Source organism: Falco naumanni, chromosome 3 (genome assembly GCF_017639655.2).
Source record: "Falco naumanni isolate bFalNau1 chromosome 3, bFalNau1.pat, whole genome shotgun sequence".
NCBI lineage: Eukaryota > Metazoa > Chordata > Aves > Falconiformes > Falconidae > Falco > Falco naumanni.
This window is the reverse complement of record NC_054056.1, coordinates 110,684,297-110,702,518: the sequence shown is the minus strand read 5'-3', so window position 1 is coordinate 110,702,518 and position 18,222 is coordinate 110,684,297. Positions and strand designations below refer to the sequence as shown.

General features: G+C 43.4%; 1 protein-coding gene across 1 annotated transcript in view; it reads right to left on the bottom strand.

The window, feature by feature from the left end:
• Positions 1-6,750: 6,750 nt before the first annotated feature.
• FBXL7 (F-box and leucine rich repeat protein 7) overlaps positions 6,751-18,222 on the bottom strand; it is a 196,390-nt gene continuing 184,918 nt past the window's right edge. The window contains exons 3-4 of the mRNA XM_040588152.1: positions 14,565-15,176; positions 6,751-9,711 (exon numbers count right to left, since the gene is read on the bottom strand). Coding sequence (XP_040444086.1) covers positions 8,975-9,711; positions 14,565-15,176 — 1,349 coding nt within the window. The 3' untranslated portion in view covers positions 6,751-8,974. The remainder of the gene's footprint in view (positions 9,712-14,564; positions 15,177-18,222) is intronic.

Genomic DNA, 18,222 nt, shown 5'->3' with positions numbered 1-18,222 from the left:
TTAGCAGCTGAACACAGACTTCTCCTCCACAAACTTGTCCAGCCTCTTCTTAAATGACGTGAACATTTAACATCCACAACACACTGTGGAAAGAGTCCAAGGCTTTTAACACATGGCAAACAAAGAACTACTCTAATTTGCTATGGATCTGTTACCTGTTGGCTTCACTAGATGTCCCCTAATTTATTTTTTTTTTTTTTTTTTTTAACTAGCAGTCATGGTAAATATTCTGCCCCTTCATCCCTTAAGCCATCCATGGTACAGTGACCTTTGTCATACCCATCATATCCCTTCCACCTTAGTTATTTCTTTTCCAGATGAAACGTCCTAGCCCACACTGCAATGCCAGACTCAGAAGCCATCGCTGATGCTTTTCTGGTGCCCACAGCACCCCGGCCTGAGAGATCCCCCCATGTATTTGTCAACCCCACGGGAGGATTTCTTGTAGAAAAGCTGTGTTGATTCCTTCCTACTGCCGTGTTTATCCATGTGCTCACTATATTTCAATTTACCATCCAGCTTCACAGGACCATACTTGACTCCTGTGGGAGAAAATGTCTTTTAAGCAAGAGATTACACATTACCATTTGCAGTTTAGCTTTCAGCCCTGAATTCCTTTACTCTCTTTATTAGGCATTTTGATGCAATTTCCCCTTGCTTTTTCTCATTTTCTGGCAGGCGGAGGGAAGGCTGCTTTACCATGCTCTCAGATTTAACCTGCTAGAGGTTTATGAACTCCAAAGGTCAGGCTGTGAGGCCCTTCTGTGCCTTCATCAATCTGCCTTCCAAAAAAGTAAACCCATGTTCAGAAATCAGACATCCCTCTGATCTGAAGATAAGCCGGTCTCAGTGCTTTTGAATGAGTTTCCCCTACAGATGGTAAATACCAAGCAACTCTAAAAGACCATTACTTGAAAAAACCGAACCAACAAAAAACCCACCCTTCCTTCTCTTTTTAAAAAAATAAGCCGGAGAGCGCGGGGTCTCGTAACATGTGCCTGTGTCGCATCTTCAACAACCTTTCCTCATCTTGTCAGGACACGGTCACATCCGCCTTGTCACAGCTGCCTTCGTTCCTTCAGAACAGGCCCTGCACAGCATGAACTCTTTGGAGAAAATCACATCCACCTGGATGCCAGGAGAGCCCTTGCTGAAAAATGGACATTTTTAGTAGACCCTGACCCCTTTTCTCCCCTCTCCATCCTTGGCTTATGGCAAGGCTAGGCAGCCCCTGTGCCCGGCCACACCACACCAAGCAGACTTTCCACTCATTTGCCACTCCAGTATCTAACAAATGACGTTAAAGTGACCCAAGCTGCCAAACACCCGACATGAGGTTTGGCATGCCCAGGGCACCCCAGAGTCCCCTCCCAGCTGGCCAGAGCTTCCTCCCTCAGACCCGGCTCCACAGGAAAGGATGGCATTCCTTCTCCCTTTTCACTGATGACATGCAGACAGCGAGCTCCTTGCTTTAAGACTTCAGGTGTCCTACGCACACACAACCATGCAAATGCTGTGATGCCACAGCAGCAAGAACATACTCTTGCAAAACCCTTCGCAGGTTTTCTATTGCATCCCAGGCTGTTTCAGGCAGCTGCATTTCCAGGACATCTCTTTCTGTCCTGACAGATGAAGTGCCTCCTCGCTCCTTCCCTTCCCCAGCTGCACAGCTCTGCCGTTACAGTCATATGCCAGGCATTTCCTTGCTTGCTTGAGCTTTCCCTTCCTTCTGGGCTCTGGAAAACACAGTGGGTCCCACCACAGTGGCACCACTGCTCCCCTGCCATTGCAAAAGGGAATTTTTTGTGGTGAGCAAGGAAAGGGAAAGGGAGATGCAATCACATTTCAGAGGGAACATCAGCAAGTATTCAGGTTTCGGCAGTGAGAGTGGGGAGGTGGCAGGAGCGGAGGTGATACCTCCTGGCCAGATCCCGCTGTGAGAAGGCCCTTGGGATGGCTTCGGCTCCCCAGTGAGATGGGAGCATGCTGAGGAGTTCATGGGAGATTAAAAAGCAAACCCAAAACTTACCTGTCACCTGGGGACAGATACAGAGAGAGAAAGTTTGGGTCGTTTCTTTGCTGTGCAGGTACAGGAATACAACGCCAGGGAGAGAAAAAACCCAAGCCAGTGAGCTGGTCCTGTCCCAGCAGTGTCACTGTGATGACCTGCTATGTTATGAAAACTCACCAGCAGCTCAGCCTTATGCTGGCAATCAGTAAAAGCCATTGAGGGTCATGATAGACATATGCCTGATTTTCCACTACACTAATTTAACAATGAGGATTTTAACAGTTTGATTATGTGGAAACTCCCCACCCCCCACCCCCTGCTGCCAGCTGATTCATCTCGTAGTTCTACATATCACTGTAAGAACAAGCATCAGAAAACATATTTACTGACGTTCACGCACGGACTTCCACCTCCACTGAGAAACGTGAGCAAGATTTGGCCAATGAATGGTCACTGACTTGCAACCTCCTCAGTCGATCACCTGGACTGCCTGCCAAGCAAATGGCCTTACTCATCCTATCAATACTGAGCCATTCATTGTTTGTATTATCCACGACTATGTAGGCAGAATACCTCAGACTCTCACAGGAGCTTGGGTAACTCCAAGAAGAGTTACCCAAGAGGAGAAGACGTTGCAGCTCTCCTACCTTCTCCAAAGCAGGTGCTGAAGTTAGTTTGCTCCTGTAATTGATGCCAAATAAAACAGAAGATGCTTCTTTCAGTTAAGGAATGAATCACTACAAAAGTACTGACACTGCTGTGGAGGGCTTTTTTCAGACCCCCAGCAGCCAGTCACACATGAGATCTGAGCTCTGACAACTGTTATGTGTCACATGTGTCATGTGTTAGGCAATTCTATTTCCAGGTTGAAATGCAGGTAGCCACTCTGCAGTGCCGTGTCACAAAAGACACATTGACAACCGTAATACCACATGAGGTACATAACCATAAAGTAATCAAATACAGTGTAATTCAAATCCAGAAATAAGCTCTATTCTTCAAAGTATTTTCACAACATACAATAGACCAGGAACAGACTAGAACAAAATTTGGGTGTCAAAAATATAACTTGCTATGAATAAACATAGAAATATTTTTTCAGTTGTCCTGATAAAGGTTTAGGATATTTCCTTTATATGACAAGTGATAAAGATGTGAAAACACTTGATAAGGCAAATTATAAACAATAAATTAGCTAGACTTAAGATTTCTAGCTAGAAAAAATATTTTTTTCTGAAGTTCTGATGCCTATCTGCGGAGACAATTGTGTGGATGGAGGGTATTCAAGAAGTAACGGAAACTTCTCAAGAATGGCCATTTACATGATTGAAAAAATATTTTAGGAGCCATCAAAGACATGCAACATGAAACTGTTAAAAATATTCATTCTTTTTGGCACAAATCCCTCTTTGCATTCTCTCTCATCTTTTTAAGATTACTTTTTCCATCTCTACCATTTATGTGAGCTTAAGTCTACGGCATGCAATGTTTCTTTAAAAAATAAAGGAAGACTAATCTATTCTAAACCAAAGAGCCCAAAGTATCTTTAGTGCTAGAAGGAACAGTTAAGATTTCTGTTCTGCATTAAAAGTATCAGGGTCGTTTATAAAAGCGTCAGGGTTTTTTTATTTTTTTAAAAGATCCCTCCTTCTGGTCCCTCTGGTTCCCTCTCTGGTGCCCATTTAGTAACTTTTGTATTTATAATGGCTTAATTTGATATATCTATGGCCAATTGGATTGCTGCACTCATATTTTTAAAATTTGTATTAGTAGAGCCTACTTGGAAAAGATTTCCATTAACTAGTTTAAATCTCAGACACGCCTCTGTGATCATCCAGAAGACAAGGGAAAAATGACTTGACATTTCTGTCCAGTTTTCACAGAAGACAAAACAGAGGAAAAACCTGCTCTGTAGCATGCAGCTGTACAGCAGGGGTGCATGAAAATAAACATCCCTTAAGCTATTTTATGGAGAAAACTGATTTAATCTATTTAATAGCATGCAGTAATGCTGTTCAGTTACATGTATTTTTGTTAGGCTAAGTTTGGAATCTGATGTCTACTGCCTGGCAGTAACTTGAACCTATTATTATTATGCCCTTTAACGGTTATCAAAAGGGCACAAATTTGGCTCCACAGTGATGCCTGCACCTTAGCAAAGCCAAAGAACTGGTGCTGCTGAAATACAATGCCAAAGGAAGAGTAGATGTTACAAACCTGCCTCAGCCTGATCTTCTCAGTAGAACACCTCCCACAGTGGTGTACAGGCAGGACCAAGGTGCAGAGGTTGACAAATGTCTCAGGTGCCCGTATACATTTGCTGGTAAATGCAGAAGTTTTGCCTGTAAAGATTTTCTGGCTTCACAAAATATAAAAAAAAGGGTAGATAGTGGATTCAATAAATGCATTTTTGCAAAACAAATACTATAGCATTTTTGAAAGGCTGCTTCAAATTTGAGGCATCCTCACCGAAAGAGTTTGTCAGCCTTTCTCAGAGCCTTCACCGAAGGAGTGTACTGTATTTGAGTGATGTTCAGTTAATTTTCTTCATTTCTGCTGCTGCCCCAAACTTCATTCTTCAGTATTACAGTTCCTCTGGCTCAACTCTCCCTGCTCGCCTCTCTTAAGCCCAGCCCATTTCTTTGCTGAAAATCATTTGCTGTCTTTTCATCTCAGTCCCAGACCCCCTTACCCAGGAAGTTTCCTTCATCCTTCTTGTCCCAGTTCTCAGAACTCTATCTTTCAACCCTGCCCTGCCTTTCCAGGCAGCTTCCATATAATTCAGGTCATTTTGTTCTTCACACTACCAGAATAAATGCCTGGCCAGATCTCAGCCTTGCCAGACTACAAGCTCTGAAAGATCTGAATGTGCCCCTTTTCTTCTGGTGATGGAGTTGGAGAGGTTCAAAGACATGTAATGTAGCTAAATTTGATTGAATTTTAATTGGGAGATCAGTAAGACACATCCTTGTCCCAAAGCTGAACTCCTGGCAAGGCTCACACTTTCACCCTGAAGGCCTTAGAGGAGATGGAGAGCAATGGACCATTTTCAAAGGAAAGGTCAGCAGGAGTTTAACATGAACAAAATGACATTTCCTGCTAGCTTTATTTACAGAACCAGATGAACCATTTCAACTAACATTTTCAAAGCCCAGCATGGGAAGTTTCATCACAAACAGCTAAATTGACAAAATTATAAAAAAACGAGGGCAGGTTACTTTCCTGGGGAACGCTGTGGGAAGAGGAGCCATGCATCGACTCTATCGGAGAACTTTTCCCCTTTAAACTAACACTGGCAGCTGTGGGGCAGCCAGCCTGCAGCACAAATGGTCACTGTAATTCTTTTTAATGAGAATTTGGACCTCCTTCAAGCCTAATGCTAAAATTAGGTCTTTCACTAGCTTTTTAATTTTCCAGTTCAAAGGCTAGAAGTTTTCAGAAACCACGTAAGCCACTACTGAAGGTTACAGTCTGGACCATGGTTGTGAGTCCAAGACATCCAACAGAAGCTGTTTTCCATTTTGTAGGAAGCCAGATAAACATAGCTCAAAAAGGCAAAAGTGTTGCACTTCACATCAATCTCGTGTTGCTAACGGGGAAAAAACAGATCCACTTTTTTACAAAAAGCCACGGGAATGGGAAGGATGAAGGCCTAGGTACACAGCTTTGGCTGTAATCACAGTGCATGGTAATTCAGATGTGTCTTTGCTAACAGACCTCTTTATAGGACACAGTTATTCCAAAGACATAAACAACATGCCAGCTTGACTGATGTGATTCATCACTGCTTGCTTTGATGAGATCAGCACATGCTATTGCAGAGCAGAAGAAGCCTCAGTGCCTGAGCCTGAATTTTATGGTTCAAGAATCAACAATGTTTTTGCTCAGGAAATTTATAGTCTTTGCCAGCCCCAAACTGGAACGAAGACACATCAGTCACAAGTTGCAACCTTTCCAGCAAACTCAGCTCCACATGCACTATTTCAGTTTCTTTTCTGGTTGTGTCATTTTGCTAGTAGACATAGGGAAAAGGTTAAAAGTCAAAACAGGCAAGTTGCATCAATACGTTGAAGTCAATGTTTCTTGTGGCAGTCTCAGAGTGCCAGCTCAGATCATGTAAGCCTATATACTTAAAAATGTTTGACTTAGAAAAATTACCTTTATTAATTTTCCACGACTGCCCCCCAGAGTGGGTTCTTTAGAGCATTCAAAAGGCAACACTGCTGTAGTAAGTGCTCTACCATATCAGTCATTCCATTTTACTTTTCACATCCGATACGTTAACTTGCCTTTAAATCAATACAGAGGCTCTCCTGAAGTTTTTATGCATGGGCTTTTTGTATACTGTTTTATCTTTTCCTTGAACTCCCAGTTACTGATTTTGTTTCAGGGCGAAGAAGAACCACATGAGGCAAAATCAAATTTTAAAGAGACAAATAATCAAGGTCATAATCCGTGACGATTTTTTCCCCCCTTTTTCAATAGAGTCATCCACCTACCTGATAGGCTGATGTGCTCATTTACCTACCTACCTTTCAAGAAAAGTTTTACACAAAATTAATATTTTCTTTTTTTGCCAGAAGTTAATCAATTAGTGCAAATGATGATGCACGCTCGTCAGTTACCAATATATTGCTTTATTTCTTGGTAGCAAATTAAGGCTTTATAGTGAGATTTGTACAGTACAGGCCAATTTAAACATTAGAAACCTTAAAAACCACGTAGCACTATTCACTCAATTTAGCATAGCCAGAAAAGTAGCTTTTTTTTTTTTTTAATAAACAGTTAAATGTTACTAATGAGGCCTTATATTTCATGAGTGCAAATGGCTCAAAATCCCACCATCCTCAGGAATAGGCTTAACATTTAATTATCCTTGGGGTCATTTTGAGATAAAAGATAAACAGAGAGTATAGCTGGCTCGGATAAAATATACTGTACTACTTTCTGGAGGAAAATCTCTAATTTTAAAAATACGGAAAGGAAAATCAAAGTGATATTAACTGACCAAGGGTGGTATCACCCCCTATTAGTCACTGACCAGTAATAGCAATGACAAATTCATTTTCTAAGGTCCTCTGCTTTAGTACAATCTGATTTATAATTCAGAGCTGATGACATCCTGTATGTTAAGAAACTGAAAATTGGAGGCACATACATAAGTTACAAAAATTTTTGCAGCAGCAGGACAAGTTCCCTCTGCAGGGACATGTCCAAACCATTACTTTTTTTGTAATTTGAGAGAGCATTGCTACAAGTATTTCCTCAGCAGTTATGTATTTTTCTCGAGCATATGGATTTTCACTTCATATCAATGTTTTATTAGTGTTGTCTGGAGATGATGGAACTACTGCTTATGAAAACCAGACATGGTGCTTCCCTTCTCATGTTCTCTACTGAGACGTTTATAGTGTTTGAGCTGAACGTATGAATTCACCTGTCAGTCAGGCGCAGGGGGCCTGCCTGAAAATATCATCACCCCTAACGTGTCTGGCTTTCAGATCTGAGCATTACATGAGAAAATGCAGAGAAATGGCTGCCAGAAAATTGTGAAGAAAGTAACCATGAAATGACCAAATGCTCAGGGGAAGGAGGCAATGAGATGGGGAAACCTCCAAACCACTCTTGCTCTTGCACGAGCAAGAGTGACCACGAAAGTACCAGGGGCTCCCAGTGTCACAGGGCAATGCTGGTGTTTCAATTCCTTCTTGAACAGCAGCTCTTCCTCCAGCCTAAGGGAACACACACAGACAAGGTTTCACAAAATCTAAATCTAATGTGAATAACACTCTAAGCCCCTCTGTCCTCAGGGGTGTTATCTAACATCAGGCTAACGTCTTTGAAGTCATGAGATCAGCTGTCTGTCCTTTGAACTGGAAGGCCACAGAGAAGGGTTGGGTTTCTACGTGTATTAAGGCACACACTGAATTTCCCTCAACACACACGCCTGGTTTGCTCAGGGAATGTCAGCTGCAGTGGTGCCGTGGCTGCTGAAGAGGTACGGTGGAGGGACAAAGACAGACTTGCTGGTGACAGCTGCACAGCACCGCAATTGGGACTGCCCTGTGCAAGCCGCTCCACAATGCCTCAGAGAGTACCTGGCGTACCACGGTGCTACCTCAGCTTGTTGCGGAACTACAGCAGCTTCTCAGGCAGATTTGCTGGGTTTTCCCTTTGCCAGACCACCGACATCTCATCTGGTTCCCTTCGCTCAGGTGAATATGTCACTGCTTATCAGACCCAGGAGTCCCTATCTGCTACCGGAGGGTGGTACGACACATGCAGGAGAGGGTGGATTTAGAAATGAAGGCAAGTAGTGATAATGCTTGAGTGACCCAGAGGTGGGCTTTCCAAGAGAATCCATGCATGGGCACAGTCTCCAGAGCCACTCAGCGGAGGGCTCAGCAATGGCCAGCAGGTTTTATTCTGCCTCAATCAAGTACGTTTAAGAACATTACCCAGTATTTCCTGAGGGATTACAATGGATGACTACCAAGATACTACTTGGAAACAAGATGCTTTATCAGCCATATTGGAAGAAGTTGGGGAACACAGACACATATTGCATAGTCAGCTTCATGAGCACAGCTGGAATTCAGATGTATTTGACACAGCTTAGTAGCATTTCCAAAGGAGGGATTATGTGCTATTTCCTTTGGAGGTAGCTACTGCAGCCTGGGACAAGATCACGGCTGTTATGGAAATGGCACCCCACTGGGGACGCTGAGTGCTCATTGCTTTTGCATTAAGGCAGCTTCTCCATGGAGACCCACTGCACCTTAACAAGTGATCATACAAAAAGCAAACAAAATAGTCCTCTAGAACCCCCCCACCCACCCACAACATACAAGAAAAGCTGACTCCCATGAGCTATAGAAAAGACAGCATTACTGAATATGGGAGTGTGTGTTTATACATCAGTGTTTTTAATACTGCATTGTAATGGCAGGTGTGGGTGTCCTTTCAGAAGAAGGCAGGGTTGGTGTGCTCTATAATACAGCGCTTGCAATGTCGTTTAACAAATCGTAGAGCATCCACAGACACATCACAGTCCTGCACATTCAACATCTGCAGGTCAAAACAGTTGGCAGCTACAATCTGCAAGCCCTGCCCAGTGATGCTCTCACATGATTTCAGGCTCAGGCGCTTCAGGTTGAAGCAGTTGAGGGCTAGAAACTCCAGGCCGGTGTCTGAGACCAGAGGGCACTTGCCGATATCTAGTGATTTGAGTTTTGTGCAATTTTTGGCGAGGTACTCCACACCGTGGTCCGTGATGCCCTCGCAGCCCCGCGCATTGAGGTAGCGCAGCTTGCTGCAGTATTTGGCTATGTAACGGATGCCCACGTCTGTGATCCGACCACAGTGAGCGATGCTAAGGTATCGGAGGCGCGACTCCAGCTTGGCAATCTCCCGCATGCCGAAGTCACTGACAAAGCGACAGTCACTCACGCTCAGTTCCTTAATGGACGTGCAGTAAATCATCAGGTAGCGGAGACCCTCGTCGGTGATGCGGACACAGCGGCGCAGGTACAGGTGGGTCAGTTGAGTGCAGTGAGCGGCGATGGTGTGCAGTCCTTCGTCCTCCAGGACGAAGCAGTCTGTCATGTCCAAGTAGCGAATGGAGATTTGTTTCCCATGTAAGGGAGACAGCTTGATGGAGGCTTCGCGAGTCAAACTGATGCACGTTACTTTGGAGCAGCCTAAGTGGAAAAACAGTGAATTTAAGCAAGCGGTAAAATCAAATCACACAGCAAGACCACAAAGATGAGCATGAAATCGCATGATGAAGATATCTTGCTGTTGCAAGAGCAGAACCATCCCGATTGACTAGTCTGGATTTGCTGTCCTGTGTCTGTACCCCAGAGGAAATAACAAACTCCACTGGAGTCAGTGAGGTTGCTTTGGGATTTCGAGCATCAGCCAAGTGACAGACCAGTTTTGTCTGTATCCTAAATGTAAAATGATGGTCCTAGGTTTATCTAGGGACAGTCTGTGATCTGTTACTGCAATATAAACCCAGTGACAATTTGAGAAAATGGCAGCTTTTTGATCAGAGGCAGTCTCATTGCTGACTGGCTGAGCTTGCAAACCAACATCAGAGGCTCTTTCCGCATCCAACTCATTACAAAAAAGACAAAACCCACCCACCCTCCAGAAAGCATTTGGAGAGCAGATGTGAATCCAGCCCCAAGCCTGCAATGTGGGAAGGATGCAAAACTATGGCAAGACTATGTGCTTGCAGAGGGTGGAGATTTGGATAACCTAAGAAGAATGGGGAGAGTCAGCAGGAGCCAAGAACTGGAAGGGCATGGGAGGACATGGGCAGATGCAGAAAAGGACTGTTTCAAGTGCAGATGTCTGGCCATGAATGAGGTAACTAGACTAGAGAAGAAACACCAGATCTTGCACGGAAAGGTAAAAGAGCTAAGTTAAAGGGAAAAACATGCTCACAGACTTCCACCATTTTTAACCTCCACTCTGTGCACGGTGGTGAATGAAAGGTTTTTTTTTCGGAAATTGCTATTTCTGCTGCACTGCAAACTGGCAGTCTCAGGTTCCTGAAGGGAAATTCTTATCTGTGCCAAGTTCAGCTGGGCACATTGCATTAGCATAGCTACAAACAGCTGCAAGGCAGAAGGGAAGGTCTACCTGTTAGTGATCAAGACCCAACAGTTTCAGCTGTAAATGCCACTCAGACAAATTCTGCAGCTTATGCCTGAAGACACAGCCTCAGGTAGGGATAAAAAGAGCTTTCTGTATTGCTGAAACACTGGCCAACAGGGATGAAGTGACCCATGAAAAGCCAGAAAAGTTAGGATAATGACCTTAGAGCTCCATGTATCAGAAATGCTGCAGAAATCCTGTAGTCTGGAAGTAAGGAGCATGACAACGTATGGAGACCACCTCAAAAGCTTGAATGACCCAAACCCATACCACTTGGTATAACAGGTTCTCATTCAGAGTTGTAATGGAAGGTATGATTATGCTTCCATTCTTAAGAACAAGGAAAAAAAAACCCTTGACATAATCCAGTGAGCTCACACAAATGCTGTAAGAAGCGTGGGATATGGACTTGAACCATTTTGCCACTTGCAATTTGATTTCTACAGTTATCATTCGAATTTCCAGCTGGATCTTTAATTTAGGCTTCACATTTATTTGAAGAGTTGTACTTTTTACCTTAGGCCTCACACAATGGAATAGACAAATCGTCCACAGGTCATGCAGAAGCTCTGGGACCTTCAAGCAAAGCACTTTGTTCAACGAACAACATCTGCTTAAAACTGAATGCTGCTATTTCCTCTTCAGACTGTGCTGTAGATCTGTCTATGTGACGGCACAATCTTTGGAAATATGTTTGCCTTTGAATAAGTACTACATACACGCTTAATAAGTGATTTTTTTCTAAAGAGAAGCAGTACAATACTAATGGTGTCAAAATTTCACTTCTCATATATTCTTTGGAGTAGGCAATACAAAATGCACCGTAGGACTCCCCATCCTCGAGCTGGGTTTGCACAGAAGAACCTGGCACCTAGGCAGAGGTCTGCTGGACCTGACATAGCTGTCGCTATTGCATTTGCCTGAGGAGGTTGCTGGGTTAAGGAGTCGATTTGGATATTTTACATGCTGACCAGAATTCAATTTCAAAATCTGGCTAAGTGAGAAGGAAGGGTTCATGAGGCCAAGGAGAATGTTCTGTCTGCTGAGGATCCAAGAAGGGAGAACACTTTAATGATCACAGTTGTAAAATGAATGGGTCAGAAGGCTCACAGCAGGGTTGGAGTCACGTAGATCAGCGTGTGATCCCTGTTTTGACAAGCTCAGCATCGCCTTTTCTAGTTACTTTGGCTACACTGTAAAATATTTAATGGGAAGGATATTCAAAATGGTTTCACCAGACAAAAAAGTCCATGTTGATATAGCACTGCCTGATTTTTAGGCAAAATGACAGGTTCCTGGGTCTGCAACAATTTTTTTTGTCCTAAATAATAAAAAAATGTAAAAAACAACTATCTTGTAAAAGGATTTTCCATAAGTAAGTATAACTGATATTTAAAAGGGAGGAGAAACTTCCAAACAAATTGAAAAAAATGTTGGCTAACGTGTTAGATAACAACTTGCAGTCAACCTCAACCAAATTCTAGAGATATCTCAGACCTGCCCACAAAGCGGATGCTCGCAGTGACAGAACTTACATCATGGAAAACGCTTAAAGTTAATATCAACATCTGGTTTTGACATTAAAGATTTTGGTACGTTATTGCTGTCAAGTAACCATCCAAGAGGGAGGGGGATTCAAATAAATATACAACTGTGAAGTGGGTTTTAATTAACTAGCTACAAGCATAGTGTCATCCCCCAGCACTTCTACCCAACTTCTCTTGCTCGGTATGAAACCAAACCAGTGAACCACTTCATTCCTGAGAACTGCTTGAGTGTGTAGGTGCAAGCCTTGTCCTTCTTACTGCAGAAGGAAGAAGAGGAAAATGGAACCCTACTTCCAAAACATCCTCCAAAATTAACCACACCAGAATGAAAAAATTGGATTAAAAGCAAGACCCTGGAGATTAATTATCCTTATTTCATATGCAGGCACATGCAGCAAAAACCATGTTTGAACCCAAAAACCCCAACTTCTGAGCATGTTCAAAACCAGGATTTCCCCCTTGCCAGCTCCAAATGAAAGGACAACTTAGAAAAATGTGAGATTAATATTACTTTCCTGTCCTGCTGCTAGGACAAATTCAAGGATGATGGCTATTTTCCTTGCCCTCTACACACTTTGGACCAAACTGATGAGCTCTTAGGGACAGACACCATCTTCTAGGTCTGAAAGTAACAGGCTTGGTGAAACCACAAATGAAGAACCTATTTCAAGACTTGGTATCATCTATTCATTTTCCCTGTTTTTGAAAACGTCACCTTTGGTCTGTAGCATATCTGTCAGTAGGAGCTGTGGACCAAAGTATTTTCAACCACCTACAAGCCCCCAGGCACTCAGGGTGTCAGCTAACAGGCTGGCATGCCAAGGCAGTTCACCCTCTGCTCAGCAATTCTGTTTGTCCTGTGTCTCCAGGACCAGGATACTTGAGCCACTTAACTCTCCCTACAGTCCTAGAGGGTGTAATAAGAAAAGCATAAATATGCCAGGGATACAGCCAGCCTTCAAAGTGGTACATAGCTCTAGGTCTGAACCACACAGGCATATACATTTTCTCCTGGTGTTGCAGATGCTTCAACCTGAATGTGTGGTTAGCAATCTCGAACTAATGTTAGTGTGTACTGACAGTAAGTAATTCATATGCAAGGTCATTGAGAATAAGACTCCATGGGACAGGACTCCCATGGAGTCCTGCAGAGACCCCTTTATCACCTGGCAGTTTCAGAGAGCAACCACAAAAAGCGAGTAATTCCGATTTGTGGCTATTTGCTTTGATGCCTTTCATGACGTTCTGCCATGCTAGGAATATTAGGTAAAAGAGTTGGATAAATCAGTAAAAAAAAAAAACAAAAAAAAAACAAAAAAAAAAAAACTGAGAAAAATGAAAGCAAATCAGTGTGCACCAGATAGGCAGACTTGGAAAAATTGCTTTATGTGGGTACCAGTGACTTGAAAGCATTGCTTCCTATCCCCTCTTCATCTTGCTTGTTGCCATCAGTACCTCTGCAATGGCAAATCTGGTCCAGCTGATTAATAACAACATTAGACTGATAACAAATGAGATCACAAACTAAGTATCGAACATCAAATTTACTTCAGTGCTTTGCTTGGCTATATCCTTTCCATTAAGTGCCAACCTATTTGCAGTGAGGAAATTCTGTGTGGCTGACCTTGGGGAAAAAATACCTTGTTTCCCCAGTGCAATGGAGGAAAATTGTCTAAAACATTTCTGCTGATCTAAACAGCTGCAGCGATACATTGTAACTGGGTGAAAGGAAAAGCAGAAAGCCACTAAGCAAATATATACACTATTAAAAAAAATAAAAAAAGTCCAAGCTAGCTAAGTCTCATTAAAATAGCAATGGAAACAAGGGGACCTTGAAGTTTAGCTAGGGATGACAACTGATCTTTATAACCCAGCCTAAAGCCTAGCACTGACTCTGAGCTCCTCCTCAAGTCACTTATCATATTACAGTTATGTAAATTATATATATAATGTCCATATAACTTACATACTTATATACATGAAAAAGATTAAAAAAAATTTGCTGAAGTAACCAGCCTTCACCACAGCATTGATTGCAACATGGGCCCTTATAAGGGTGCTTTGTGCAAAAATCTATGAAAAGTACTGGTGCTATCTGAACGGGCCACCCCTGGTAGCTCGTCTCCATTGGAAGAGGACTGGCCACTCCAGACGTGCTGCTGGCATTGGGGGCATTGAGATTCTAGCAGTGCCTGTCTCACCAGCACTGCGTTATAGGATACTGGCATCCCCACTTGGAAAGACAACACAGAAAGGGAAAGTGTGCAGTTGTGGGGTGAGGGGGTTGACAGGCATGAGGCTTTCAGGATCAGAGGCATCCGTATTGAAATATTTCCCGTTACCTGACACATCCAGGTGTTCCAGGTTTGGGCACAGTGACACAACATCAAAGACCGCCTCATTGGAGATGTTGTAACAGCCAGACACCTCCAGCCTCCTCAGTTCTGGACAGCACTGGGCAATGGTGTAGAGTCCTCTGTCTGTGAGCCGCCTGCAGCCACTAACAATTACCGTCTCCAACATGAGACATACGTTGGGTGTATCCTGACAAAGCCTCCGGGTCAGCACTTTAAGAGCCCTGTCTACGTTGATTGTCTCGCCGGTCAGGCGAATAGTCCTCCAAAGTCGGGGGTCCCAGGCAAGGTTATACCAGCGGCGGCACACACGGGCACAGCGGCACAGCTGGTTGGTGGGCAGGAAGGAGAATATCTGGATCATGGAGTGGTCGGGCAACCGGTCGATGTTGGCTTGTTCCTTCTGGTGCTTGGACGCCAGCCGGATGAGAGGATGAGTGAGACGGGTTGGAGGCGGCGAGTGGACCATGGCAACAGTCTCCCCAGTGACTGAGGACGAAGATGTTGATGACCCTCTGCCATTCTGGAAGCCAGGGGAATTTGGTGGAAATATTAATGCTGGACTGGGTGTGCTGAGTGTCCGCATGCTCAGGTCGGAGTCTGGAAGACAAAACACATGATTTCAGTAAGCAGGGCGCAGATGCAGAGCCCTCTGCACAGCACAGCACCCTGCTAGCCCATTCGTTAATGGAGCATGATGGGCTTCAGGGTTTGTTGGGGCTTAAGCGGTCATTTTTTACCAGTTGAGTGAGGAAACACATATTTCAAAATCTATCGTAGCGTATACTTTGAAAACACTGTTCACCTTAGCATTGGGTACATGACAGAGATGTGCCCCTAGCTGCACTGTCAAAGCCGTACTAGCAAAGGAGGGGCTGCAGCTCTGAGCCCTGTAATGAAAAGGAGACAGCAGTGGAAGTCAAGGGATTTTAATTCTTTACACTCTCAACTAAACACTGCAAAAAAACAAGTACATTTGAGTCACAGGCTTTTTTTTGACAGAGTAACTGCCCATAACCTTGGCACCACCTAGGCAGCTGTGAGCTGTTAGGGGAGGAATACCGTGGTCTTTTGCATCTCAGCTCCTTCAGCCATTCAGCAGGAGGCCAAAGAAGAGCTCACAAGGCAAATGCTGCCTCCTTCACCAGACCTGGGCAGATGGGAAAAGCGCAACCCTGTACACTTACTTTCATTGTGTCACTAAAGAAGTTCATTTTTCATTCATGCAAATGGGGGCTCAGCACTTCAACCGAGAGCCCAGCGACTAGCTCTCAAAGGAGGGTTGGCTGTGCCTCTTCACATGCATGCAGAAAGCACTTTGTTCCAACAGACCAAAGTGAACTCCAGTTTTGAAAAAACAAGCCCAGGAAAGTAAGTGGCAAAGAAAGAGCATGCCTGGAAACTTGTTACAGAGCTATTGCACAACACTTACTGCTCTTTTTGCTAGGGCTAACGGTCACACTGGAAGCAGTCAACCCAAAAATACCTCTCCCCTACAATTTGTTACTTCTGTACCTTCCTTATTTCACTTCATTGGCAAAAAGCAGGCACAAAAATAAAGGGCCTCTGCTACTAAGAGAGGTTGCCTTTGCTGTAAGATTATTTCAACACGTTTCCCTCTGTGCTGACATCATTGCCTACAAGTAATTTCCACTGTTCCCATCTCTTCAAGCAAAGCAAGCAGAAGACTGGAAGAAAACTAGAATGTAATTCTGATAGTCAAGCAGTTGCCATGGGCTATAAACTTAGAGACTCTGAGATATTTCAGCAGTATGCTACGCAAGATGCAACCAGTGTTTGAGAGATGAATGCTGCTGCTGAGCTCACTCCTTCCACCTCTGACAGCTCAGTACTGATCTCAACAGAAATTCTTTATGGAGGAAAGCACCATCCACAGATGAATACAGGAACCACAATTTAGTGCCCAGTGGAATAAAAAATATCATGAATGGAGTAAGAACAACGGTTTTAGAGCACCAAACTTTCCTCCACATCACATTATCTGCTATCACTTCAGTGTTTAGACATTTCAGGAAAGCGTGCAAAGCTGTCTCCTTAAGTAACACTGACTCCGCAACTCTGTGACTGTGAGAATATAGACGTGCGCTAAGCAGGGTAGAGCCAGAAATGCATTAAACAAACCAGCCCAAATCTGCATTTAGGCGGAGTTTTTATATTAAGTACATTTTAGATTAATTTGATCAGTGTATTACACATGAATCTCCCCATCAAACTTTTACTTGGCCCAACACAGGCATGGTCTGATCTCACTACCTGCAACAGTAGCAGCCATGAGCCTGCATTTTCACCATGTGAAATGTCATGAGCCTGCATTTTCACCTGCAAGGGAGAGACGCACAACTATTTGGCTGAAGAACCCAAAACACAAAGTCCAGCAGCTTGCCCAAGATCCCCTAGTTCAGTTGCAGAGAGATCAAAATCATCGCCTCGCACTGTGAAGGAAAAACGTACATTACCCAGCTCCTTCCCCCTTCCTCTTCTGTATCTTGTTTTACTTAGGCAGAAACTCAGTATTTCAGCAAGTGACAGCAAAACACTTTCTTCAAGGCTTCTGAGTCTATGCTATGGCTATGTGGACCTAACCCAGGGATTTGTGTATTTTTGAGCAAGAACTGTATCTTAATGCAGAGTGGGTTTTGCAGACACTCTGCTCTCCTTTGAGACCTCCTAATACCTGCCCTGGCAGCTATTGCAAATAATTGCATCGAGCAGTGTTATTTGGAAAGGGTCTGGTATACTCTGGTATCTTAAAAATGAGATTTACAGCTGAGGAGAAAAAAGCCAAAACACCACCAGCAACCAGGCTTCTGCAGACCAGCACTGTCTCCACAGACCACTTAGGCAACAGTCCTCTAGATTAATTTTTGCAAGGACTTACTGTGTGTTTGACCTCCCTCGCATTGCTGCCAAAAGCAACGACAGTGCCCGAAGCTAAATATGTGCAGAAGATGTGCCAGACTTGAAGCCTTTACTTTTCGCTCTTTTCTTGAGATTTTAGGACAAGGATGCTTCTAATATGAGAGAATACACATTTTTCCAAATGCTGGATACACCTTCCACTACCACATGTATTTGGTATTGTGAGTTTCTCTCCTTCTACATTTTAATTTGCTTTGGGCTTTTTGTTTGGTTGGGTTTTGTTTGGTTTTTTACATGAACCAGCACAAAAAGTGAAAACAAAATTATATAAATAAACCCCACAGGACAAACACTTGTTTCTACACTGCAAAATAGATGGAACTAAAAAGCAAAAGCAAAAAAGGTTAATTTTTTAACATCTGCTACAAACAATTTTTAGTACTGTGGGAATGATTACCTCCTGTAAGACAATGTCCCAGCATAGTTTGAAAACGTACATTTTTAGTCAGCTGTTGTTGAAAACACCTAAAAATCTCTGCAGGGTTACATTCTTCCCTACTTTTCATTCCTGCTTAAGTATAAAAAAGCATGTAATACTCCATGATTCTCCTCCCTTTCCCTGGTGATCAAAACACCCAGCTAATATGGCTGATCTCCAATCCTTTTGGTTCAAAAGTGGCATTCCTTCTTCACTCCTGGGCACTGTGTGAATGATCAATTCATTAGACATTCTGGGTGCATAATGAATTACCAAAATGTGGTTTTA